The sequence below is a fragment of the Podarcis tiliguerta genome, assembly GCF_965153285.1.
Source record: "Podarcis tiliguerta genome assembly, chromosome: 11".
NCBI lineage: Eukaryota > Metazoa > Chordata > Lepidosauria > Squamata > Lacertidae > Podarcis > Podarcis tiliguerta.
Genome location: NC_139544.1, coordinates 9,742,067 through 9,767,408, shown reverse-complemented (window position 1 = coordinate 9,767,408; position 25,342 = coordinate 9,742,067). Strand labels below are relative to the sequence as shown.

The 25,342-nt window shown below is 46.4% G+C and overlaps 3 protein-coding genes across 4 annotated transcripts in view; 2 read left to right on the top strand and 1 right to left on the bottom strand.

Moving 5' to 3' along the window:
• Positions 1–25,342, top strand: part of LOC310660034 (cryptic protein-like) — a 266,083-nt gene that overhangs the window by 196,403 nt on the left and 44,338 nt on the right. The gene's annotated exons all lie outside the window — the stretch shown is intronic.
• LRRC2 (leucine rich repeat containing 2) overlaps positions 1–25,342 on the bottom strand; it is a 78,596-nt gene that overhangs the window by 52,909 nt on the left and 345 nt on the right. The window contains exon 2 of the mRNA XM_083404262.1: positions 13,509–13,654. Coding sequence (XP_083260388.1) covers positions 13,509–13,633 — 125 coding nt within the window. The 5' untranslated portion in view covers positions 13,634–13,654. The remainder of the gene's footprint in view (positions 1–13,508; positions 13,655–25,342) is intronic.
• On the top strand, positions 4,454–11,443 carry LOC310660279 (cytochrome b-c1 complex subunit 6, mitochondrial-like; the record flags this gene model as incomplete). The annotated part of the gene is made up of 3 exons (XM_083404604.1): positions 4,454–4,519; positions 10,571–10,692; positions 11,243–11,443. 3 exons carry the CDS (start codon positions 4,454–4,456, stop codon positions 11,358–11,360), a joined length of 306 nt encoding a protein of 101 aa, XP_083260730.1. The 3' UTR covers positions 11,361–11,443.

The window sequence follows — 25,342 nt, the reverse complement described above, 5'->3', positions numbered from 1 at the left end:
TGCCCCACAAATAACCCAGAGATGCATTTTAAATAAAAGCACACATTCTACTCATGTAAAAACATGCTGATTCCTGGACTGTCCACAGGCCGGATTTAGAAGGTGATTGGGCCAGATCCGGCCCCCGGGCCTTAGTTTGCCTACCCATGACCTAAACTATCTGTGTCCTTGTGTGTTCATTATATAAGGGAACTACGGGGCACGGGGCCTTGTCATGCAATAGGTGCTCCACACAATGTGGCTCTGATTTTGCAGAGGTTTTTACAGCACTTGGAAACGGCTAGAGATTAGGAACAAACCACGCCTGGAAGAGCACTGTTCAAAGAGGAAGCTTTTTTATAGCTCGTCCTACCTAGAAAGGTCCATTTGCCAGCATCGGTCAGTGAGGCCAGCTCAGACCCTGAGAACACTTTAGGGCCCAAGCAATTCTGTAATGCAGCCGTAACATATAACCACATGGGGCAAATTGCTGAAGGATCCTAGGTCTGCCCCAGTGACCCCCAACATCTACACAAAGGTTGGGTGGCCATCTGTCAGGCGATTCTTTAGCTGTGATTTCTTTAGCTGTGACTGAACTAGATAGACATTGGGATGCCTTTCAAATTAATTCTATGAATATCAAGGTTCTCAGTCCTCTTATACCACCATGTAGGATCACATTATCACACCACTATTTGAATGTACACAGGTGAAAACTGTCTCTATGATCAAAGAAGAGAGAGAGTCGGAAACAGTCTATTCTTCTTTGCAGTCTTAGCAACGTTTTTGTCAAAACTTGATATTCAGTGTCTCTAAATAAGCATAGCTACGCTGACGTCAAACGGTACGGCTGAGCATCGGCTTTGCTTCTACTCTGAATAATCATGGTGATTGAGAAGTCTTTCACATTGCCAAATTGAATTGTTCTGTTAAAAAGGGGTTTCGGAGGGATTAGGCAGTCTGCAATTTCCCAAGCAGCTCTGTTGCCTCCTTTCTTTCTTTTTTAATTACATATGAAAGATCACATATAGAAGGTTACAAAAAAAAATCACAGCACTTTCCTTTAAAGTTAGCTGCTCTAATAGAAAAGAAAGTTCCCAAGGGCTGATTGCAGCTGACCATTGATTCTGTACGTTTGCCCTGTCTGTACTTAAAACAGTCATGCAGTAGGAAGAATTGCCTCCGTTTTTCCATACGTTAAATGCACGACCACTTCCTCTGAATAACTAATCTAACTGGAAAGACACAGAGCTAACCTGGAACAGATACGACTGCTTCCAAAAGCTACATTTACCAGGTGAACCTTGTATTCACCGCCCACCACTGGTAGTTACTATGACTCACTGAAGTGAGCTAAGCAAAATTCCAGATTATTTATTTATAGTAAAAGAAATATCAAAATAAATGTAAGAAAATGAGTAAGAAAGGAGAGCTTGTATTGATTTCTTACATAGAAGCCCCGGGTCAAGCAACTTCCCAGAATTCAGACCAGAATATTTTGCCGCTGGGAAAGAAATACAGTGGTACCCCGCAAGACGAATGCCTCGGAAGAAGAAAAACTCGCTAGATGAAAGGGTTTTTCGTTTTCTGAGGTGCTTCGCAAGACGGATTTTCCTAAGGGCTTGCTTCGCTAGACGAAACGGCCCTGCCTCTCGTGTCATGGCGACGGTCACTGCACGCACGCACGCTTGCTTCCCCGCTCCTCTGGCTCCCTCCAACCTTCCGGCTGACGGACAACCTTCCGGCTGCCTCGCGCCGCTGCCCACCCCCCTCGCGCGCTCCCCTCAGAGAGCCGCTGCCGCCAGCAGCTAGCGTTGCAGCCAGAGTCGTGCTCCTGAGCTCAGCCGCCCTCCAGCAGCCGCGTCACGCGGTGCACCCTCCGACCTTCCGGCTGATGGACGACCTTCCGGCTGCCTCGCGCCGCTGCCCACCCCCCTCGCGCGCTCCCCTCAGAGAGCCGCTGCCGCCAGCAGCCAGCGTTGCAGCCAGAGTCGCGCTCCTGAGCCCCGCCGCCCTCCAGCAGCCGCATCGCACGGTGGCCGCAAGGTGCGGGTGAGTCTGAGGTACCGGCTGCGGCAGCTGTCCTGCTTCTCCCCGCCCCTCCCCGCCATTGCTAGTGTTAAAATGCAGTGGTGCTTCGCAAGACGAAAAAACTCGCACAACGAAAAAACTCGCGGAACGAATTAATTTCGTCTTGCGAGGCACCACTGTATTCCCTTTCTTGACCATTTCTGTCATGAGCATCTGTTAAATAATATAGATGGCATCACTAGCAGTAAGAGACACAGCTACTAACTCTCTCTCTCTCTTTCACACACACACACACACCATTTTATGAATTCTAAACAGAGCCGTCTTTGCCATTGGGCTTACTGGCGCGTTGCGCCAGGGTGCCGGCCTCCAGGGGCACCCCAGTGAGTGGGGGAGCTGCGCGGCTTTTCCGGTGCCGGCAGCCTCCCCTTTCCCTGCACACCCACCAGCTGCGTCCTGTCAACCATATGGCTGGTGGACGGGCAGCGTCCTCCCCAAGCCTCCGCTGGAGGAGAGAGATCCCCACAGAGGCTTGGGGAAAGGTCAACAACTCTGGGAAACGGGGCGTGGGGCTGTAGCAGGAAACCCCCCCCCCATCATTCAGTTTGTACAAACTTCACACACACTCACACTCACACACTACATACGCTACACTTCTTTTATAAATTCATAGAAAATCAACCATACATCGGATTTGCACTGTTCCACTTTTATTTTACTCCATGAAGGAAGGACTACAAAATGGGGAAGGTTTGATACAGGCCACCATAATCCCTTGAGCATAGCAGCACATCCACAGGAGCCCTGCCCAGTTGCTATACTAACCCTGATGGTCTCAGACAGAAGACCATCAACAACACAACGGACTGCATACACGAGTGGATTCAACACGGACTATAACAAAAGAACAGTGATTGGATTCCCCCTCAGGGGGCAGGAAACTGCAACTACCTTTTGTCTTCTGAAAATGACTCATGGGGAGGGGGAGAAGGGAACCAGCCAGGTGACAGGACACTCAGGTTACCACCACCACCCCTCCCTCAACCCCTCCTTTCTGTGATGTATGCATGATGTTTCTGGGGGTGGGCTTGATCTGCAGGGTGGCAATTTCAAAAGTTTTTATAAGGCCTTGCACACCATTTTCTGTGTCTTTTCCTCTCTCCTGCGAGTGAGGGGAACACCCTGCTGCAACAGTTCAATAAAGGCCAAGCCTACAGGCTGCTGATTTGCTCCAATTTACTCTGGTTGGTGTCTTTACTTTTTGTCCAAGGGAGCCCTCGGATTTTTCCGGTAACAGGGCGCCAGAGGGATCTTTGCACCATGGCGCCGGATATGCTTAAGACGGCCCTGATTCCAAAAACAGTATTTGTGCCTTTGCGTTGACATGCTGTGCCACCAAAAAAAGGGGAGGTGCCCATCTAGTTTTGCTCCTAAGTTCAAAGAGCAGTGAGGCTTGAGCACTCATCTAGCTCCATAGTGGTACCTCGGGTTAAGAACTTAATTCGTTCTGGAGGTCCGTTCTTAACCTGAAACCGTTGTTAACTTGAGGTAACACTTTAGTTAATGGTGCCTCCCGCTGCCGCCGCGTGATTTCTGTTCTCATCCTGAAGCAAAGTTCTTAACCCAAGGTACTGTTTCTGGGTTAGCGGAGTCTGTAACCTGAAGCGTCTGTAAGCTGAAGCGTCTGTAACCCAAGGTACCACTGCATTTAAAAGGGGGTGCAAACAGTAGCACACAGTGGTACCTCAGGTTAAGTACTTAATTCGTTCTGGAGGTCCGTACTTAACCTGAAACTGTTCTTAACCTGAAGCACCACTTTAGCTAATGGGGCCTCCTGCTGCCGCCACGCCGCCAGAGCACAATTTCTGTTCTCATCCTGAAGCAAAGTTCTTAACCTGAAGCACTATTTCTGGGTTAGCAGAGTCTGTAACCTGAAGTGTATGTAACCTGAAGCGTATGTAACCCGAGGTACCACTGTAGTTGTCCCTCTGCGACAAGACTATCTTCTTATGCACGATATGGGGAACAGGCTGGGCATTACTGGTAGTGGAACTGTAGGCAGTGCCAAGAGAGACAAAATATGGAGGCTTCTGATTGTTCCAAAAGGCAGATAGCTAATTTGTTCTGAATAAATGTGTTTTGCACTTCAAGATCAGATAACTCTAATCACTTGAGCATCATTACTGATTCAATGAATCTATGTAGCCTTCCTGGCCCGGAAAAGAAGCAACCAAATCAATTGCCGGCCGTTTCGTTCAACATGTACTTCTAAACCTTGGACAAGCGGGGAAAGCCAAAAACTGTGATACGAATTTTGATGTTGTTTGATTAACTCTAGAGATGGATCGGAAATTTGTATGCCATAGGTATGACCAAACGAATCTGTAGAAGCTCATTATGTCTAAGCCGGAGTTCATTGCTCTACTCTAAGTCAGCCTGTAAAATGGAAGTGCTGCTGTCTCTTCGTGAATGCTGTGCTAACACAGAAAGTGCTGGGTTTACCGGGGAGGTAAGAGAAACCATGCGGCTGTTCTAACCCCAGGAGGATGCTGGAATCAGGCTGCTGCATATATTAACCCTCGCTATTTGAAATGAAAGAGTGTGCAGTCAGGTCGCCTCCCTAATCCAACAGCCAGGGCTTTGGATATTAAAAACAATAACCTATTTTTAAAAACAAAAAACCTCATGAGGCATCTACTTGGCTGATGGAAAAGGGTTTTTTTCTCTGTCTCTTCCCAGTCAATATCCTCCTGCTGGGACAGTAGAGGGGTGTTTCTCCCCACCCCTCCTCTGCAAAGATGACTCAGGAATTTCTTTAAGCACTTTAAGCGGGACTAAACAGCATATGAAAAGGAGTCTTGTTGTTGTTGTTGTTTAGTCGTTCAGTCGTGTCCGACTCTTCGTGACCCCATGGACCAGAGCACGCCAGGCACTCCTGTCTTCCACTGCCACCCGCAGTTTGGTCAGATTCATGTTTGTAGCTTCAAGAACACTGTCTAACCATCTCGTCCTCTGTCGTCCCCTTCTCCTTGTGCCCTCCATCTTTCCCAACATCAGGGTCTTTTCCAGTGAGTCTTCTCTTCTCATGAGGTGGCCAAAGTATTGGAGCCTCAGCTTCACGATCTGTCCTTCCAGTGAGCACTCAGGGCTGATTTCCTTAAGAATGGATGCATTTGATCTTCTTGCAGTCCATGGGACTCTCAAGAGTTTCCTCCAGCACCATAATTCAAAAGCGTCAATTCTTCGGCAATCAGCCTTCTTTGTGGTCCAGCTCTCACTTCCATACATCACTACTGGGAAAACCATAGCTTTTACTATACGGACCTTTGTTGGCAAGGTGATGTCTCAACCTATATTCCCACGCTGTACTACTGCTTAACTGTGGCTGTTGTAAACTCTGTTGGGGGCTGTCTCCCGCTAGAGAGTGTCTTAAGCCCCATTTTTTGAATCCAAATGTTCAGTTGATTCTTTTGCCAATTACGCACACATGTGTTACGGGTCTCGTTTTTCCTCACACATCCAGGAGCGCCAGTTACTAAAATCATCACCTGCTCAGACTTTATGAATTTGGTTAAATTGGCTTGTAGTTCCTCTCCTTATTATATTAATAAATACAACTTTTTACCCAGTGTGTCTTCTCTGTGGGTGTATGGACAATAGCTGATTGGTAGGATTATAACTTTTTAAAGGGGGCTCCTTATGTGAAACCACAACTGCTAACTTTGGTTGATGTGCAAAACATTCCTCCGCTGCCTTTATGTAACCAACTATTATGAACTTATGGGACGCGGGTGGCGCTGTGGGTTAAACCACAGAGCCTAGGACTTGCTGATCAGAAGGTCGGAGGTTCGAATCCCCACGATGCGGTGAGCTCCCGTTGCTCGGTCCCTGCTCCTGCCAACCTAGCAGTTCGAAAGCACATCAAAGTGCAAGTAGATCAATAGGTACCGCTCCGGCGGGAAGGTAAATGGCATTTCTGTGCAGTGCTCTGGTTCGCCAGAAGTGGCTTAGTCATGGTGGCCACATGACCCGGAAGCTGTACGCCGGCTCCCTCGGCCAATAAAGCGAGATGAGCGCCGCAACCCCAGAGTCGGCCCCGACTGGACCTAATGGTCAGGGGTCCCTTTACCTTTTTATTATGAACTTGGGATGGTGGGTGTGCACCATGGCAACTGCAGATAGTGGTGAGTATGGGGCAAGTCCCATATCCTTCTATGGCTCAATCTCTGTAACAGCCTACATCCATAAGGCAACCACTTTGTATCCTGCCCATTCCTGATGCCATATGGGCCTAGGGAAAAGTGCAAGTTTGGGTCAATTGCCATTTTCCTCTTAGAAACCTAAATGTACATTTCACCTTATGGCCATGTGCTAATGATATCTTAGTAATCTTGCTTTTCATAATTTCATAATTATTAGGAGTTGTCTAATAGTGTGTTGTAATTGGCCATAAAAGCTTTAAATGTCATCTCCAATCTTTGGCATTTTGTGCATTGAATGCTTTACTACCACAGTTCAATCCAGATCACGACTGAAATGGCAGGACTCAGAGGGAAGCAACATTACCTGCCCACCACGAGAAAATAGCCCCTAACCAGCAATAAACTGTGACAGAGAAATAAAGCTTAACAGCCACCACTTCACAGACAAATCTGTTCTCTGAAAAAATCAAAATGCAAAATTTGCTATCACAGTTGAGGATATTAGAGGCAAAAAAAAAAAAAAAAAAAAATCTATTCCACCTGCACTGTTTCCATTCCACTGCAGTTGGTCTTCAGTGACCACTGTGGCAAAATTACATAAGTTAATGTCATTTGTAAATTGTGTTCCCTTTATATCATTCCACCCTATTCATTTCAGTGTAAAGGAAACACAGTGGAATTGCTAGGGATGCAGTCAGTTACATATCACTTGCAGTCTGAAAGCAACAAAAGGTCTTGTCATCTGGGCAGCCCAGGACCTTCAGGGAGGTTACTTTGGTGCTGCTAATGCAGCAAAAACAATGCGGGAGGCAGCAGGTATGAGTTACTGATCTCTGCAGCCACAATAGGTGCTGTGATTCTCCAGTTGTTTGACTTAGCCCCCAGAGGCGCACTCCATTGTCTTTCAAGACTGATGGATGCTAACAACAATGGCAGGTGTATCTTCCCTTCAAGCCCATCAGTTCTACAGTACACCCAATTCCCCTCTTTATTCTGGCGATTCCCCCATTGTATGATGAAGAGTGGGATTGTGTGGCTGGCTATAATGATCTCTAGCAGGCGAGCAGCCTGATAAAGCAGCAAAGACCATCCATCAGTTTTATACAAGTTTATTTAAAAGAAAAACACATTCAGATGACAATCTGCCTGCTCTCATTAATCTAGTTGCTCAGTCTGACTCATTGTTCCTCCCCCAGCAGGAAGAATGCCTTTTGTCTCCTTCCCTTCCGTTGCTCTCGGAGCCTCTATAATCTCCTAGTTTTAGGACTGCAGGGCTGAGCTACCTCTTCCTCAGAAGACTCAGCCTCCGAAACCATCTTATCTGCTGGTTGCCTGGCAACGCCTTGGCCGACATCCAACTCTTTCTCCCCTTGGGAACTAACCGCTTCTTCCCTGGAAAAAAAGGGGCCCTGGGCTGTTCTCTCTAAAATCAGACGGACAGCTCTCATCTCCAGAGTCAGCCTCTTCCTCACTCAGCTCAATTTTCAAGGCTGACTCTCCCAGTGGGGGGGGGGGGGCACATTACTGCCACTAGCCCTGCTTCCTCCATGCATTGGAAGACAAAGGCCTGAACTCAGCATAACCAGGGTTCTAAATTGCACAGGGAGGGACGCGGGTGGCGCTGTGGGTTAAAGCCTCAGTGCCTAGGGCTTGCCGATCGAAAGATCGGCGGTTCGAATCCCCGCGGCGAGGTGCGCTCCCGCTGTTTGGTCCCAGCGCCTGCCAACCTAGCAGTTCGAAAGCACCCCCGGGTGCAAGTAGATAAATAGGGACCATTTACTAGCGGGAAGGTAAACGGCGTTTCCGTGTGCTGCACTGGCTCACCAGAGCAGCGATGTCACGCTGGCCACGTGACCCGGAAGTGTCTTCGGACAGCGCTGGCCCTTGGCCTCTTTGAGTGAGATGGGCGCACAACCCTAGAGTCTGTCAAGACTGGCCCGTATGGGCAGGGGTACCTTTACCTTTACCTTTAAATTGCACAGGGAGCTCCCATGAGTACAGCAGCTTTCCCCCTGCAAATACTCATCCCCCAGTGCATGGAGGGTCTGGCCACAGAGGTGTGATGGATGGTAGCAAAGTAAGGCAAGGAGGCGTTATGGTTATGCTCACCAGGCCTGGCTCAGCCATGAGGTGGGGTGGTGGAGGCCCCCATTGGAGGGCACTGATTTCCAGCAAGATGAAATCTCGCTGAAATATCATAAGATCTTTCTTACAGAGTGAGGGGAACTCAACACCAAATAGCACTGCCTTGGGGAAGAGAAAATCCAATTGTCAACAGAAGAGGTGTGATGGCCTGGGAATCCGATTCAGAGGCTGAACCGGAGGAACTCCAGCCTGCACAGGAGTCCCCGCCTCCAGGGCCGGCTGAACTGGGGCAGGGCCTTGGATCTGAAGCACCTGCACCTGTGCCAGATCCTCAGGAGCAGGCACCAGGTGAATCCTCTCTGGCTCTGGAGGTGATTGAAGACACAGTGCCTACAGGTGCGCCTCTCCCAGCCCTGTCAGGGGGAGGTGAGTCTCCCCCTGGGTCCATTAACCCTCCAGCCTCTCCTGAGCTGCAGAGGCTCAGGGCAGAGAGGCGGAGGGAACTGGTTTCTCCCAGGAGGAGTGCTCGCCTTAAGGCCAGGAGAGGCGGGTCTCCTGGGGGCTGGGACAGCCCCTGGCCTCAGAGAAGATAAGGGCGAGTCAGCCCGGTCCCAGGTTGCGGGAGCAACATCATTGAAGAGCTGTATCGGCCAGCACCCTGTCCTGTTCCTCGAGAGTTCCTGTCCTTGCCCTGCTCCTCGCCCTGGACCCTGCTTCGCCCGTGGAGGACTGTCTGCCGACCCTCGACTCAGGTCCTGAAGCTCGCCCCACGGTGACCTCCCCCTGGGACCAGCACAAGAGTCCTCTTCAGCGTGTCTTCAAAACAGTTTTGTGATTGGAGAACACATTGATGAAAGCCTTTGTAACATAACAAATCCCTGCTCCATTGACAATACCTGCTGGACTCTTTTAGCCTCTCTCAAAGTAACTTCAACAACTTCTATTTAAAGCTCACAATAACAAGATTTTACATGCCACTTTTAGCCAATATAATCAAATGAAAAGCAATCATTTAACTCACTTGACAAAATACACTGTTACCTCTGACACATCAAACCCTCAATTTATCAAAGATTTTCTTTCTTTCTCTTGGGTTGATATGAAATATGCCACATGCAATTCAAATGGAGCATTTTTAAACATAATTGCAGCCTTTGTCAAGCCTAAAAGCATATCATCACTGCAGCGTTGTCAAATGATTTTTACCATACTACACTGCTTAAGTGCAGGCTTCCCAATCAATGGATACATACACATTACTGGTTCAAAAGGCAGCAAGGTTGTTTCATCTCCCTTGTGTCTCACATTGTATTTGCATGTTGCTGTACATATCAAAGAGGGGACAGAGCTGTCTTCCCCCAGTGCACATTAACAGTTTGGTTTCCCTGTGCCTGCAGACTCCTGAAGGTGCCATCTGGGCATGAGCAACACCTCAGCTTCGCTGCAAAGTGAATGTGGCTTATTTTTTTCCAAATTGGACGGAAGCTGGTTTGAGGGAAAATGCATCAGCAGTGTTTCTCGCAAATGACGGAGTAGATATAGATTGTGACTAACACCATGTGTTGTTGTTATTGTTGTTGTTTAGTCGTTTAGTCATGCCCGACTCTTCGTGGCCCCATGGACCAGAGCACGCCAGGCACTCCTGTCTTCAACTGCCTCCCACAGTTTGGTCAAACTCATGCTGGTAGCTTCGAGAACACTGCCCAACCATCTCGTCCTCTGTCGTCCCCTTCTCCTTGTGCCCTCAATCTTTCCCAACATCAGGGTCTTTTCCAGGGAGTCTTCTCTTCTCATGAGGTGGCCAAAGTATTGGAGCCTCAGCTTCAGTATCTGTCCTTCCAGTGAGCACTCAGGGCTGATTTCCTTCAGAATGGATAGGTTTGATCTTCTTGCAGTCCATGGGACTCTCAAGAGTCTCCTCCAGCACCATAATTCAAAAAAATTATGTACACCATGTATACACAGCTTCAAATGCTAGTGGCATGAGCACGCTGGAGCCAGAGTAAATGGTAATATGCGCATAGCCTATGATATGTCTGGGAAATACTGTGCACAGTTCTGGACATACCGTAATTCAGGCGATGGGCCACAGATCAGTGGAAGAGCATGTGCTTTGCTTTGATAAGGGTCCCAGCATCTCCAATTTAAAAAGGTTCAAATAATGAGAAAGAACCTGGAGAGCTGCTGCCAGGCCAGTCAGAGCAGACCATACTGTGCTAGATGGGGGAAGTTGCATGAGGCTTGAGGGAAATTTGCAGTGATGGCGGTGGCAGGATGAGAAGGTTCTAGAAGGCCAAAGTGAGGAAGAAGAGCTTGTGGAGCCTTTAACTACTGTCCAGGAGCATTGTGAACAGACTGAGAAATGTGTGAAAGCGCGGGAAAGTTTAAACCATGGGTAGGCAAACTAAGGCCCGGGGGCCGGATCCAGCCCATGGACGGTCTGGGAATCAGCGTGTTTTTACATGAGTAGAATGTGTCCTTTTATTTAAAATGCATCTCTGGGTTATTTGTGGGGCCTGCCTGGTGCTTTTATATGAGTAGAATGTGTGCTTTTACAGTGGTACCTCAGGTTAAGTACTTAATTCGTTCTGGAGGTCTGTTCTTAACCTGAAACTGTTCTTAACCTGAAGCACCACTTTAGCTAATGGGGCCTCCTGCTGCTGCCACGCTGCCGGAGCACGATTTCTGTTCTCATCCTGAAGGAAAGTTCTTAACCTGAAGCACTAATTCTGGGTTAGCAGAGTCTGTAACCTGAAGCGTATGTAACCTGAAGTGTATGTAACCCCAGGTACCACTGTATTTAAAATGCATCTCTGGGTTATTGGTGGGGCATAGGAATTCGTTCTTATTTTTTTCAAAATATAGTCCGGCCCCCCACAAGGTCTGAGGGACAGTGGACCGGCCCCCTGCTGAAAAGGTTTGCTGACCCCTGGTTTAGAGGAGTGAACTGCTCAAGTGTCATCCAAGTCCCGTAAAGAGGAGAATTGTACAGAGGAACTCTTTGACTTCTTGCATGCTAGAGACCATTGGGTGGCTCATAAACTCTTCAGCAAATTGAAATAAATGTTAATATAAGCCTGTGTCCTCCTCATACATAGCTGATGAAAACCTGAGTCTGTTTAGTTTGAGTAAACATGAAGCTCTGCAGCTGTAATAGGAAAGTGAATGCAACTAGAGTGGCCATCAGAATACATCTATGTTCTGTAGAAGATTTGTGGCAGCTAACAAAGTGTTTCTGTAGACTTCTGGTATTAAATATATTTCCTGTCAAATGTGAAAATGTTTGCTTGTTATGACAGCCAAGGCCTCTTAGCATACTCTGAGGTAAAACATTAAAACTTAGGCAATTTGGTATAATGATGATGATGATGATGATGATGATGATGTGGTAGATGGGCAATCAGTCCAACCTGATATATTACTATTTAATATTATTATTTATTAAATTTGTATACCGCCCTATAACTGCAGGTCAGGTCTCAGGGCAGTTCACAACGTAAAATCACAATATAAAAACACAAAATACACAATAAAAAGAAAAAGAAAAACAACCCAATAATCCCCCCTCCCAGCACATTTTAAGAGGGCATTTTCCTGTTTATCTTCCTATCTTAGAAGAATGACAACACAGAGATACAAGGACAACTTGCATGAGGTCTGGAACACCTCAGCGAGAAAAAGGTAAGTACCTTTTAATTTTTCTTTTAAAGGACAACTAAGGGAGGGCATGCTCAAGGTTTATAGAATTGTGCACGTTTTAGGGAAAGTAATACCATTCACCCTTGATACCAGAGCCTGAGGCCACTGGATGAAATTTGTTGGCAGTAGCTAGGACAGACAGAAGGGAGTACTTTTTCACACCGTCGACATATTTGCCACAAGCTTGGTAATGCCACAGTTGCTTGCCATGTGATGCCATGGAGGAAATGTCTAGAAATGGCTGTTGCCAATGCTGTCAAGCTTCAACTTTAGGACAAAGCTCCACCTCTACCCCACCCAGAGGTGGAGCTAGGTGCTCTAGCATCCCAGAGGGCCGCCGCAGTGGCGTAGCGTGGGTTGTCAGCACCCGGGGCAAGGCAAGTAATTTGCGCCCCCCCCCCGCTGCACTGTCCCTCCCCCAGATAGTCCCTTGCTCTCTCTCCGCAACGCACCGCACGCCTGGCACACCCCCCGTCCACAGTGGGCGGCGACCCGGCGGCTCGGATCGGATTCGCACAGCCAGCACTGCAGTGAGAGAGAGTGAGTGAGCCAGGTAAGGGCAGAGAGCTGCGAGTGCGAGCGCGCCCCCCCCAGATGTTTCACCCGGTGCGGCCGGGCCCCCCTGCACCCCCCACGCTACGCCACTGGGCCGCCGCGCACGTCCCAGGGGGGGCGATGCCAAAAAAAAACCTCTGGGATTGTACCTGGAGCAGACCGCACCCACCACTCCCACCTTGCTCCACCTCTGGCCCCACCTCAGTCAAACGAACAGCTGGGCCCACAAATGCAGCCGGATTGCTCACTAGCTTTTTTAAAGGGAATGAAATAACTCACATAAAGAGGCAGATTTCCCCCAAAGACCATTAAGACCAGAGTCAAAAATTCCCCTAAATGCACCCACAGAACTCATGCCTCGCAATAGCAGCTGTTGAGGGAAAACAATTGGGGAGGGCTGGTGAGGTTGGTTGGTTGGTTGGTTTCAGATACACCCTGCTTTGCATTTAAAAGTCCAAGGTGGTTAACAGTTCAAATAAAAGTCAAGGTCTTTGGGGAACTCTCTGGCTCACCGCTGTTGGAAACAAGATGCTCAACCAGGTGAATCCTTGGCCTGTTTCATCAAGTCTCTTTCCAGATTTCCATAACTGCAGGCATGGAGTTTGTTTTATTTTATTTTCAGTGCTATACTAAGTTTGCACGGTTTTGCTCATGTCCTAATGCAGCTATAGCCATCCCAATAAATGTAGTGCGATGTGCTGAAATCAGGAAGTAATTTTAGGGTAGAGTCTGAAATAGCTTGGCTCCGGTATCATAAACGCAAAGAGATATTTAACTTCTGCAATGTGTTTAAGAATGCAGGATGTTAGCGTGCATCCCCCTAGGAAAAGGGAAATTATCTAATAAAATAATGCAGACAGGCTATTGTTGACAATGATTCATCGACAGCTTGATTTATAATTCAGTTTTCAGGCAATTTATCAGATTAATATTAAAAAGAATGATACATTTCCTTACTTTTCTAATGCGCTTTGGGCTATTCGTTGCTTCTCCTTTTTTTCCCGTTCTTTGTGCTTCTTAACCCGAATCTCCCACATTCCTCTGATGGCCGCAAAGTCTAATACGATCACCTGATGCCCCATGTTGCTGGCATTAAGATTCTCCTGCAATAACAATTTTATTAACATGGCGCCATTATAAGGAAAAAGAAGCCGATGACTCAAAGAAAAGAAGATAATATAGTTAGGCATAGGCATACAATCCTTTCAGTCCTCATTTCAGATGAGGACATGACAATCAAACCGAAACAGAAAATTATTAGAGTTAGTATTTGCAATAGTTTTAAAAATCCATATTCCTCTCTGTATTCATCACCTTCAGTCAGGGCCGTCTTTCGCATATGCGCTGCCGGGGTGCAAAGATCCGCCCAGTGCCCCCAAATTTAGTTTAGCCGTCCCCAGATTTGGGGGGGGGGGGAGAACTCAAGGTTGTTGAGCTTCTTTGGGAGGGGGGAACCAAAGTTGTTGACCTTTTTGGGGGGAGGAAAATCGCTCACCTGTAACAACGACGCAGTGGAAATAACTGCTTTTATTTCCTGACTCGTCAGAAATATTTGACACTATGGAGTAATAGAGCGACGGAGGAGAGCGACAGGGACTTTTGCTCCATTGCTTTTCACCTCCACTGATCAAGAGGGACAAGTATACAGTAGGTATACATTTGCCAATAATAGTAATAATAATAATAATAATAATAATAATAATAATAATAATAATATTTGTACCCCTCCCATCTGGATGGGTTTCCCCAGCCACTCTGGTTGGCTTCCAACAAAGATTAAAAATGTATTAAAATGTCACACATTAAAAACTTCCCTGAACAGGGCTGCCTTCAGATGTCTTCTAAATGCCAGGTAGTTATCTCATTGACATCTGATGGGAGGGCATTCCACAGGGTGGGCGCCACTACCGAGAAGGACCTCTGACTGGTTCCCTGTAGCTTTGCTTCTCGCAGTGAGGGAACCGCTAGAAGGCCCTCGCCGCTAGACCTCAGTGTCCGGGCAGAACGAGGGAGGTGGAGACACTCCTTCAGGTATACTGGACTGAGGCCGTTTAGGGCTTTAAAGGTCAACACCAACACTTTGAATTGTGCTTGGAAATGTACTGGGAGCCAATGTAGGCTATTCAAGACCGGTGTTATGTGGTCTCGGCGGCCGCTCCCAGTCACCAGTCTAGCTGCCGCATTCTGGATTAGTTGTAGTTTCCGGGTCACCTTCAAAGGTAGCCCCCACATAGAGCGCATTGCAGTAGTCCAAGCGAGAGATAACTAGAGCATGCACCACTCTGGCAAGACAGTCTCAGCCTGCGTACCAGATGGAGCTGGTAAACAGCTGCCCTGGCCACAGACTTGACCTGCGCCTCCATGGACAGCTGTGAGTCCAAAATGACTCCCAGGCTGCGCACCTGGTCCTTCAGGGGCACAGTTACCCCATTCAGGACCAGGGAGTCCTCCACACCAGCCCGCCCCCTGTCCCCCAAGAACAGTACTTCTGTCTTGTCAGGATTCAACCTCAATCCATGAGTACTGCACCCCTTGCACCCCCAAGTAAAGACGGCACTGCCTTCAGTACTGTTTCCATCCTGCCGCAGTGTGGTTTCCACCAAATAATATGTTATTCATCTCTCTGTCCACTATTTAACATGGGTTACGTAATTTATGAATCTTTTTACATAACCTACATTCATTTCAATGTAAAGGAAATCCCTTTTGAACTCCTTTGTGCCACAGAATCTCTCCCTATGGAATTCTACTCAGCTTTCATCTGGGGTTTTTGAAGCCGACTTTCTTAAAATCCATCAAACACGTCCAGCTATGTCTTTAGAACTTTTTTTGCATCTCTTTGAAGGGACATGGAGAGTGACCTTTCATAGCTTAACACTCTTTGCACTGAGCACCATTTTATAACTCTGTTAATTTTTGTAACTGAGAGCAGTAAAGCACTTTTCTGGCTACAATTTTAAATATTAGTCTCCCCCCCCCCCCATATATATATACCGTATACAGTGGTACCTTGTTTTTAAAACACCTTGGGACTCAAACAACTTGGAACCCAATCACTGCAAACCCGAAAGTAAGTGTTCCGGTTTGCGAACTTTTTTTGGAAGCTGAACATGTTCCGTTTTGAGTGTTACGCTTCTGATTTGACTGCCACACTTTCGTTTAGAGTGTTACACTGAGGTCTGTCTGTTTTTGCTATTTATTTTAATTTTTTGCGGCTTTTTTGTTTTGTTTTTGTGACTGCGTGGAACCCAGTTCAGCTACTGATTGATTGTGTGACTGTTTATTTCTTTCATTTTATGGATCAGCGGTCTCGTTGGATAGTAAAATTCATGTTAAACTGCTGTTTCAGGGGTTGTTTTTAAAAGTCTGGAACGGATTCATCTGTTTTGCATTACTTTCTATGGGAAAGCGTGCCTTGGTTTTGGAACGCTTTGGTTTTGGAATGGACCTCCAGAATGGATTAAGTTTGAGAACCAAGGTACCACTGTATATTGAAAATAGGAGGGGCTGTAGCTCAGTGGTAGAGCATCTGATTTGCATCCAGATGATTCCAGGTTCGATTCCCAGCATCCTCAGGTAGGGCCAGGAGAGAACACTGCCTGAAATTCTGAAGAGCTCATGCCACTCCATGTAGACTGTCCTGAGCTGGATAGACGAATGATCTGCCTCAATATAAGGTAGCTTCCTATATTCTTATGGGTATGGTCAATGCCTGGGCAGGCGGCCTTCTGGAAACCACATGCATAAAGGTAAAGGGGACCCCTGACCATTAGGTCCAGTCATGACCGACTCTAGGGTTGCGGTGCTCATCTCGCTTTACTGGCCGAGGAAGCCGGCGCACATCTTCCGGGTCATGTGGCCAGCATGACTAAGCTGCTTCTGGCGAACCAGAGCAGCGCACAGAAACGCCGTTTACCTTCCTGCCAGAGCGGTACCTATTTATTTACTTGCACTTTGACGTGCTTTCGAACTGCTAGGTTGGCAGGAGCAGGGACCAAGCAACAGGCGCTTACCCCGTCGTGGGGATTCGAACCACCGACCTTCTGATTGGCAAGTCCTAGGCTCTGTGGTTTAACCCACAGCGCCACCCATGTCCCTAACCACATGCATGCCCACACATAAATAGAAGGCAAGCTAGCACAGGAAGGGCTATGACTACCATACTCCATCCTGCAAGGGACATAGAGCAGTTTTCCCCAACCTGGTCTCTCCAGGTGTTTAGAATCGCAACTCCCATCAGCACCAAGCAGCATGGCCAGTGGTCAAGGATGATGGGAGTTGTAGTCCAAAAGTATAGAGGGCACGAGATTGGGGGAAGCTAGTGGGCATCCTCATGAGAAACTCAAGGGCACTCCCATAATGAAGACTAATTCTCGTGTCACTTCTGTATGATACGCTCCTACTGCATGGGAAAGGGCAGGTATAAATCACCAATGTGTACACCGACCTCCTCCAGTTACAAGCCTTTCATTTTGTTTTCTACCACCCGTGCTTCCACCTTCTGACTCATGTACAATTTATCACCTGCATCATCTCCCATAAATACCCAGCTCCGTGCTGGCAAAGGAAGCGCTCGCATTACGTATATGTGAATAAGGCACATTTGGATAAATCCTCCTTGCTTAGCTGCTCACGCTATGGGGGAAACTGTCAGAAAGCACCTTGCTGATTTATGACGCCTCCTCTCTGGGATGAGCTTTTGCCACACACAGCTCACAGGATTCGGGTGGAAGGGCATTTAGCTGCAGTTTCTACACGACTCTATACTATATCTGTTGCTGGCGAAGCCCATCTTTCCTGAAGGCCGCCTGTTTTGAATTATTTTTGAGGTCACAGGCCACCTTTCGTAGATGATACATCGTTGTTGTTTCACTCAGCTTTATGATCTATTACTCAGAGAGATCATGAAAGTTGGTCTCTTTGGCAATACACTATAAAAAGCAGAGTGTCTCGACCAGGGAAGAGTCCAATACTGGGGAAAGGGGAGCTGATGAGTAATTTACAATAGTATCTCCTGTGACAAGCTCCGCATGTTGGAGTCTATAGTAGCAGGTAATCCTAGCTTTAGCAATACCTATTTACACATGGTAAATACCTATTTACACCTGCTTCTTGGGAGGAAAGCAATGGCAAACCTAGACAGCATTTTAAAAAGTAGAGACATCACCTTGCCAACAAAGGTCCGTATAGTAAAAGCTATGGTTTTCCCAGTAGTGATGTATGGAAGTGAGAGCTGGACCATAAAGAAGGCTGATCGCCGAAGGATTGACGCTTTTGAATTATGGTGCTGGAGGAGACTCTTGAGAGTCCCATGGACTGCAAGAAGATCAAACGCATCCATTCTGAAGGAAATCAGCCCTGAGTGCTCACTGGAAGGACAGATCGTGAAGCTGAGGCTCCAATACTTTGGCCACCTCATGAGAAGAGAAGACTCACTGGAAAAGACCCTGATGTTGGGAAAGATGGAGGGCACAAGGAGAAGGGGACGACAGAGGACGAGATGGTTAGACAGTGTCCTCGAAGCTACAAACATGAATCTGACCAAACTGCGGGTGGCAGTGGAAGACAGAGGTGCCTGGCGTGCTCTGGTCCAGGGGATCACGAAGAGTCGGACACAACTGAACGACTAAACAACAATTTACACATGGAGAATTTACTGGGCCTGAATCAATATGCTTGTGTTTAACAGATTGAGCTAGAATCATGCCGGTGCCTCTCCGATGGCTACCTCAGATTTACAGAAAGAATGAGTCAATGCATCAGCCATAACTCAGGGCTGCTGCAAAATCCCTTTCTGTTTTCCAGAGCATTTTCAAAGCAGCTGCTACCATTTGCACAACAGCTAGATCTGAAGCTGCTTTTTTATTATTCAACAGTCACTGCGTGCCACATTAGTGTTACTTATATTTCCAACATTATTCACAGTTTCAGGCTTCAGAAATGGAATTTGTATTATTTGCACGTCTCATCGGTCCTGGTTTCCTGGTTTGGTTTATGTATTTGTTTTGCGGAAACCAATACAATTTACGTATTTCCCCTCCATTTATTTTACTTTTACAAGGAAGCCTGTAGGCCCAGTTCTGCCAGAAATGTTAGGTGTGCTGAGGTTCAACTGAAACTAATGTGCACAGTTAACACATTCTCAAGATGAATCTTCTGTTGAAATGTAGTTTTCGCAAACTGTACATCATCGCAGCACTCATTAACTAAAAGCTCATCTAGGCTTCCTTTTGTGTGGTGTTTCAAGGCACAGGTCCACACTTTAAAGCTCTGTGTCTGAGCTCTTCCCTCCTATCCCAGCACTTTTCCCATGAAAACTCACTCTGTGCCTTAGAAAACATAGATTTGATAGGTCTCTAAGCATCATGGTTCAGCCTTTTCCACAACATTCATCTGAAGTGTTCCTTTCTTCCTCCACCTAGAGCTGCCATACGTCCAGATTTTCCTGAACACTACTCAGATTTCAAAGGCGGAATTGACGTCCAAAGGGGGATTTCTGAAAGGTGGCGCTTAGGCAAGTCAATTGAAAAATAGCCTTTTTGTAAAATTGGGGGGGGGGGGGGTTCCTTAACTGAGAGCCAGTGTGGTGTAGTGGTTAAGAGCGGTAGTCATGTAATCTGGGTAACCGGGTTCGCGTCTCCGCTCCTCCACATGCAGCTGCTGGGTGACCTTGGGCCAGTCACACTTCTCTGAAGTCTCTCAGCCCCACTCACCTCACAGAGTGTTTGTTGTGGGGGAGGAAGGGAAAGGAGAATGTTAGCCGCTTTGAGACTCCTTAAAGGGAGTGAAAGGCGGGATATCAAATCCAAACTCTTCTTCTTCTTCTTCTTCTTAAAAAAGCTGAACAATATAGAAGTCTTTTTGAAATATGGCAACCCTACCTGCACCTGGCTTCCCAGAAAAGTTTGAGTCTGCTCTCAGCGCCAGCCTGAAGCACAGCAACAAATGCCACCAACATGGTTTGACATGAGGTGCATAACAGTCACAGACCTGTGACTCATGTGAATATATCTGATTTGTTGCTTGCGGCTGCGATGTGATCATGGCTCCCTGTCATAGTGGCAATGTATGCAAGCAGTAGGCACATGGGTTGTGTCACTTATACACTTTACAGTGGTACCTTGGTTCTCAAACTTAATCTGTTCCGGAAGTCTGTTCCAAAACCAAGGCGCACTTTCCCATACAAAGTAATGCAAAATGGATTAATCCGTTCCAGACTTTTAAAAACAACCCCTCAAATAGCAATTTAACATGAATTTTACTATCTAACGAGACTATTGGTCCATAAAATGAAAGCAATAATCAATGTACTGTACTATAAAATAAATAAGACAGTATTGTAGATGATAAAAATCAAAATTAACTTTTTTTTTTTCTTACGTGCACTGATGATAGTCATTGTTTGGATGGGGGGCTTTTATCCATTTCCACAATCACACAATCAATCAATCAGTAGCTGAACTGGGTTCCACACAGTCACAAAAACAAATTAACCGAAAAAGTCTCAAAAACAAAAACGCAAAATAAATAGCAAAAACAAAAGCGCCAGATACAGTGGTACCTTGGTTCTCAAACTTAATCCATTCCAGAAGTCCGTTTGACTTCCGAAATGTTTGAAAACCAAGGCGCAGCTTCTGAGTGGTGTAGAAGTGCCAGAAACAATAGCTGACAATCGCATCAGACGTTCGGCTTCTGAAAAATGATTGAAACGTTTTCAGTGTTTGGGAAGCAAAGCGTTTGAGAACCAAGGTACCACTGTACAAACTTGCACCAAATCTCCATTGGGTAGGATTGCCACATTTGTTCTGGCAAAATACAGGGTGGGGCAGTTGGGGGCGATTTTTTTCTTCTTCATCTGGTGCTGAAGTGACTTCAAAGCAATCCATTACAATCTATTACGGCCTAACAGGATGGCCCCTCGGGAATGTGTTACACACACACATGCGCGCGCATACAGTGGCATAGCGTGGGTTGTCAGCACCTGGGGCAAGGCAAGTAATTTGCGCCCCCCCACACACACTGTCCCTCCCCCAGATAGTCCCTCTCTCTCTCTCCGCACCGCACCGCACGCCTGGCACCCTCCCCTCCACAGTGGGCGGCGACCCGGCGGCTCGGATCGGATTCGCACAGCCAGCACTGCAGTGAGAGAGAGTGAGTGAGCCAGGTAGGGGCAGAGAGCTGCGAGTGCGAGCGCGCGCACCCCAGATGTTGCGCCCGGTTCGGCCGGCCCCCCCTGCACCCCCCACGCTACACCACTGCGCGCATATACACATGAATTTGTAAATCTATCTATGCTTGGCTACCCAGAGTTTAAATGGATTACCTTTCACACACTCTTTAAAACACATGCATTTGGACAGGATCCCTAACTTGGCAGAGAGAGAGACAGAGAGAGAAGACCTGAAATACAGGACATAGCATTTTGCATTGAAATACAGGACAATCCTGTATTATATAGGACAGGTGGCAACCCTACATTTGGGACCACCAGTTCTGGAAAGGACAGTAGTGACATCCTCTGGGATATACAGTGGTACCTCGGGTTACAGACGCTTCAAGTTACATACGCTTCAGGTTACAGACTCCGCTAACCCAGAAATAGTGCTTCAGGTTAAGAACTTTGCTTCAGGATGAGAACAGAAATCGTGCTCTGGCGGCGCAGCAGCAGCAGGAGGCCCCATTAGCTAAAGTGGTGCTTCAGGTTAAGAACAGTTTCAGGTTAAGTACGGACCTCTGGAACAAATTAAGTACTTAACCCGAGGTACCACTGTATGTCATGGTTGCAACTTGACAGGGTTCTAATGGAGGGAGGCCCCTCGCCATTGTGTGAGCTTGTCTCTTTTCCCGCTCTTTTAGCTGTAGCAGCCATTTTGTGTTATGCCAGGCCCCCAAAGCAGCCAATATTTCATTTGCACCCAGGGCACTTTCACAAAATTCCAGATGTGCCCACTGACCCCCAAAGGTGAGCAACACATCACCTGTGGATGCTTGTCATTTTCCTCAAACACACAGTAGGCCGGGCTAGACCTTCATAATACGGCGCCGTATGCAAGACTATAATTTGGTTCCCACAAATTAATCTTCTCAATTACGGACAGTTTCTGTTTTGCACCCTCTCAGCTCGGCACCCTGTTGAAGGGAATCGCCTAGTAAAGTAAAGATACCCCTGACCGTACGGGCCAGTCGTGTCCGACTCTAGGGTTGCGTGCTCATCTCGCTCTAGAGGCCGTGAGCCGGCGCCGTCCGAAGACACTTCCAGGTCACGTGGCCAGCGTGACGAAGCTGCAGCTGGCGAGCTGGCAACAGCGCAGCACACAGAAACGCCGTTTACCTTCCCGCTATAAAGCGGTACCTATTTATCTACTTGCACTTAAGAGTGCTTTCGGACTGCTAGGTGGGCAGGAGCTGGGACCGAACGACAGGAGCTCACCCCGCCGCAGGGATTCGAACCGCCGACCTTCTGATCCGCAAGTCCTAGGCTCTGTGGTTTTACCCACAGCACCACCTGCGTCCCTTAAGGGAATCGCCTGCAGCACCCTAAATCCAGCAGGGTTTGTATTCTATAACTCATTAAAGGAAATTATCTTATCGAGAAGGTTCTCTTTTATTGCTGTATTCTTTTCCCACAAAGTCTAAGCTCCTCTTGGGATGTTCATTAATTACGTCTTTAATTATGGATTAATTAGTAGTCAATTGAAAGTACTTTTTGTACTTCCCCTGCTCTCATAGCACTAATGTGTTTCCCATCGAACTTGATGGATGCTACTGTAGCTACACGCGGAGAGGGACTTATTGCAGATGTATTTCCCTTTCTCTTCAGTGAGATGCCCAAACCATTCCGCAGACAGATTCCTCCTTCTGTCATGTGGCTGAAGCTCCTTCCTTCCTTGCTGACTTTACTTCATCTTACTCATCTTTATTTTATTGCCACGATATCAGTGCTTCATGAATAATTATCATAATTACAATGAATGGTTTGATAGCAGCTTAGGAGCATCTAAGGCTGACATATGCTGAGTCAGCCCATTGGCCTCTCTCATTCACTGAGTCTCCAACGACTGGCAATAATAATAATAATAATAATAATAATAATAATAATAATAATAATAAATTTTATTTATATCCCGCCCTCCCCAGCCAAAGCCGGGCTCGGAGCGGCTAACATCAAATGTATAACACAGTAACATAAAATCAGATAATCAATTAAAATACATCCTCAAATCATAGAATCATAGAATCTTAGAGTTGGAAGAGACCACAAGGGCCATCGAGTCCAACCCCCTGCCAAGCAGGAAACACCATCAGAGCACTCCTGACATATGGTTGTCAAGCCTCTGCTTAAAGACCTCCAAAGAAGAAGACTCCACCACACTCCTTGGCAGCAAATTCCACTGTCGAACAGCTCTTACTGTCAGGAAGTTCTTCCTAATGTTTAGGTGGAATCTTCTTTCTTGTAGTTTGGATCCATTGCTCCGTGTCCGCTTCTCTGGAGCAGCAGAAAACAACCTTTCTCCCTCCTCTATGTGACATCCTTTTATATACTTGAACATGGCTATCATATCACCCCAATCAGATCAGGATTAGAATAAAATCCAATAGCTCTCCAAGGTTTCAGACAAGGTTCTCACCCAGCCATACCAGAACCAGAGGGTGTCTGCAGGCAACATATATTCTGCCACTGAGCTCCAGTCCTTCCCCACTAGGCCTGGCCTTCACTCAAATAACAGGAGTGAGGAGCCAGGCCAGAGTCCATATCTTTCAACTTTTTCGGATCCGAAACTGTGGAAAGTAAATTTGAAATTTACAGGTTGCATATTATTGAGAGAGAATTATATGAAAATGATGTATAGATGGTATATATCACTGGTTAAATTGGCAAAAATGTATAAAAATGAAATAATGAAATAAATAAATGAAAAATAAAAATGAAAAGAAAGAGTGTTGGAGGTGTGAAGTGGAAGGTACATTTTATCATATGTGGTGGGATTGAAAAAAGGTACAAGTCTATTGGGAAGTGATATATAATGAGTTGAAGAAAATGTTGAAAATAACTTTTGCAAAAAAACCAGAAGCCTTTCTCCTAGGCATTTTAGGTCAAGATATACCGAAAGAAAAGAGCACTCTATTTATGTTTGCCACTACAGCTGCGAGAATGCTGATGGCACAAAACTGGAAGACTGGAGAAATACCAACTAAAGAACAATGGCAAGAGAAGTCGATGAACTATGCAGAGCTGGCAAAAATGACAGTCAGACTGCGAGAAAAAGACAACAGTGACTTTGAAAAAGAATGGGAACCATTTATATTATATCTGCAGAAACAAAAAAAAACTGTATTGATGACAGGATTTAAATAAACATTCACATCATTAGTATTAGAAAGTGTGTAGAAGATAGGGAAATAATATGGTGTAATTATTTTCATTTTTATGTTTTTAGGTTAGATGTTATTGTATAAAGTATACTATTATTATTTTTTCTTTTAGGAAGTAGCAAGGTGGGTGAAAGGGGAAACAAACCAAAAGTGGAAGTTGGGGGAAGCCTAGGAGAGGAGGGAAGAAGGAATGAATAGAAAATGTTATGGATATGAGATGTATGTAATGAATGAAAAGGAAAACTGAATAAAAATTTAATTTTAAAAAAAGGAAAACTCAAAAAAAAAACCTTTTTCAGATCCAAAACTGGATCCTGTGCCTCATCTCTCACGACCCACACTGTATTCGAGCCCTGAAAGGGCCATAGCCATAGCTGTCAACATACAGATTTGAAAATAAGGGACCAGCAGCCTCGAAAATAAGGGATCAGCAGCCAAAATAAGGGATTTTCCGGGCACAGGTGTGTTCAACTTCTGAGCCCCTTCGAGCCAAAGGCAGAAAGCCCAGCCAGCAGCCAAACGAAACCTCATCAATAAGGGACAGCAGCGGAACGTGGCGCTGGAATAAGGGACTGTCCCGCCGAATAAGGGACGCTTGACAGCTATGGCCATAGCTCAGTAGTAGAGCATCTGTTTTGCATGCAAAAGGTCCCAGCTTCCATCTCCACCATCTCCAAGTAGGTGTGGGAACATTCCCAGCCTAAACCCTGGACAGCCATGACCAGTCAGCATAGACAATATTGAGCTAGATGCCTATGGGAAACCCACATAAGCAGGACATGAAAGCAATGGTCCTCTCCTCCGGCTGTTCTCCAGAAACTGAGGCATGTTGCCTCCGAACCTGGAGCCCCTGATAACCCTATCTTCCACATCTGCCTCCAGCCTTAATATCTACTCCCTGGAGGTATTTCGCCTTTCAACTAACATGCATACTCTTCTTACAGCGATGGGCACCAGGTGATAACTTGTTCATCTGCAACGTAACCTTTTGATCTACAGCAACACTTTCTCACACACAAATGTCTCTCAGCTTACCAGATCTGCTCTACGTCCATTAGATACCTGGCACGTGGCCTTCAGAAGCAGACGTTCTATAACTCTTTTAAACGTCACTCAAGATCCTGACACGCAACGAAGATAAATAGCCAATCTCCCAAAACTCTTTTTTTTAATATAGTAAATCATTTTCACTCCAACCTATGCCCTTGAGATAGAATAGTACAGTTTTTAGAAGGCAGGGGTTGTTTTGTTTTCCACGGTGGAGACATAGCGAGTACTAGTAACTGCAGTCAGGTATGCTTTAATTAAAACCAAAAAACCTCTCATTATATACATTGCAAGTTCAGGTCAGTGTAATGAATGCGTTTAGTTAGCTTACCATTGTATATGAAACACCAAGTGTACCCGAAAACCATGTT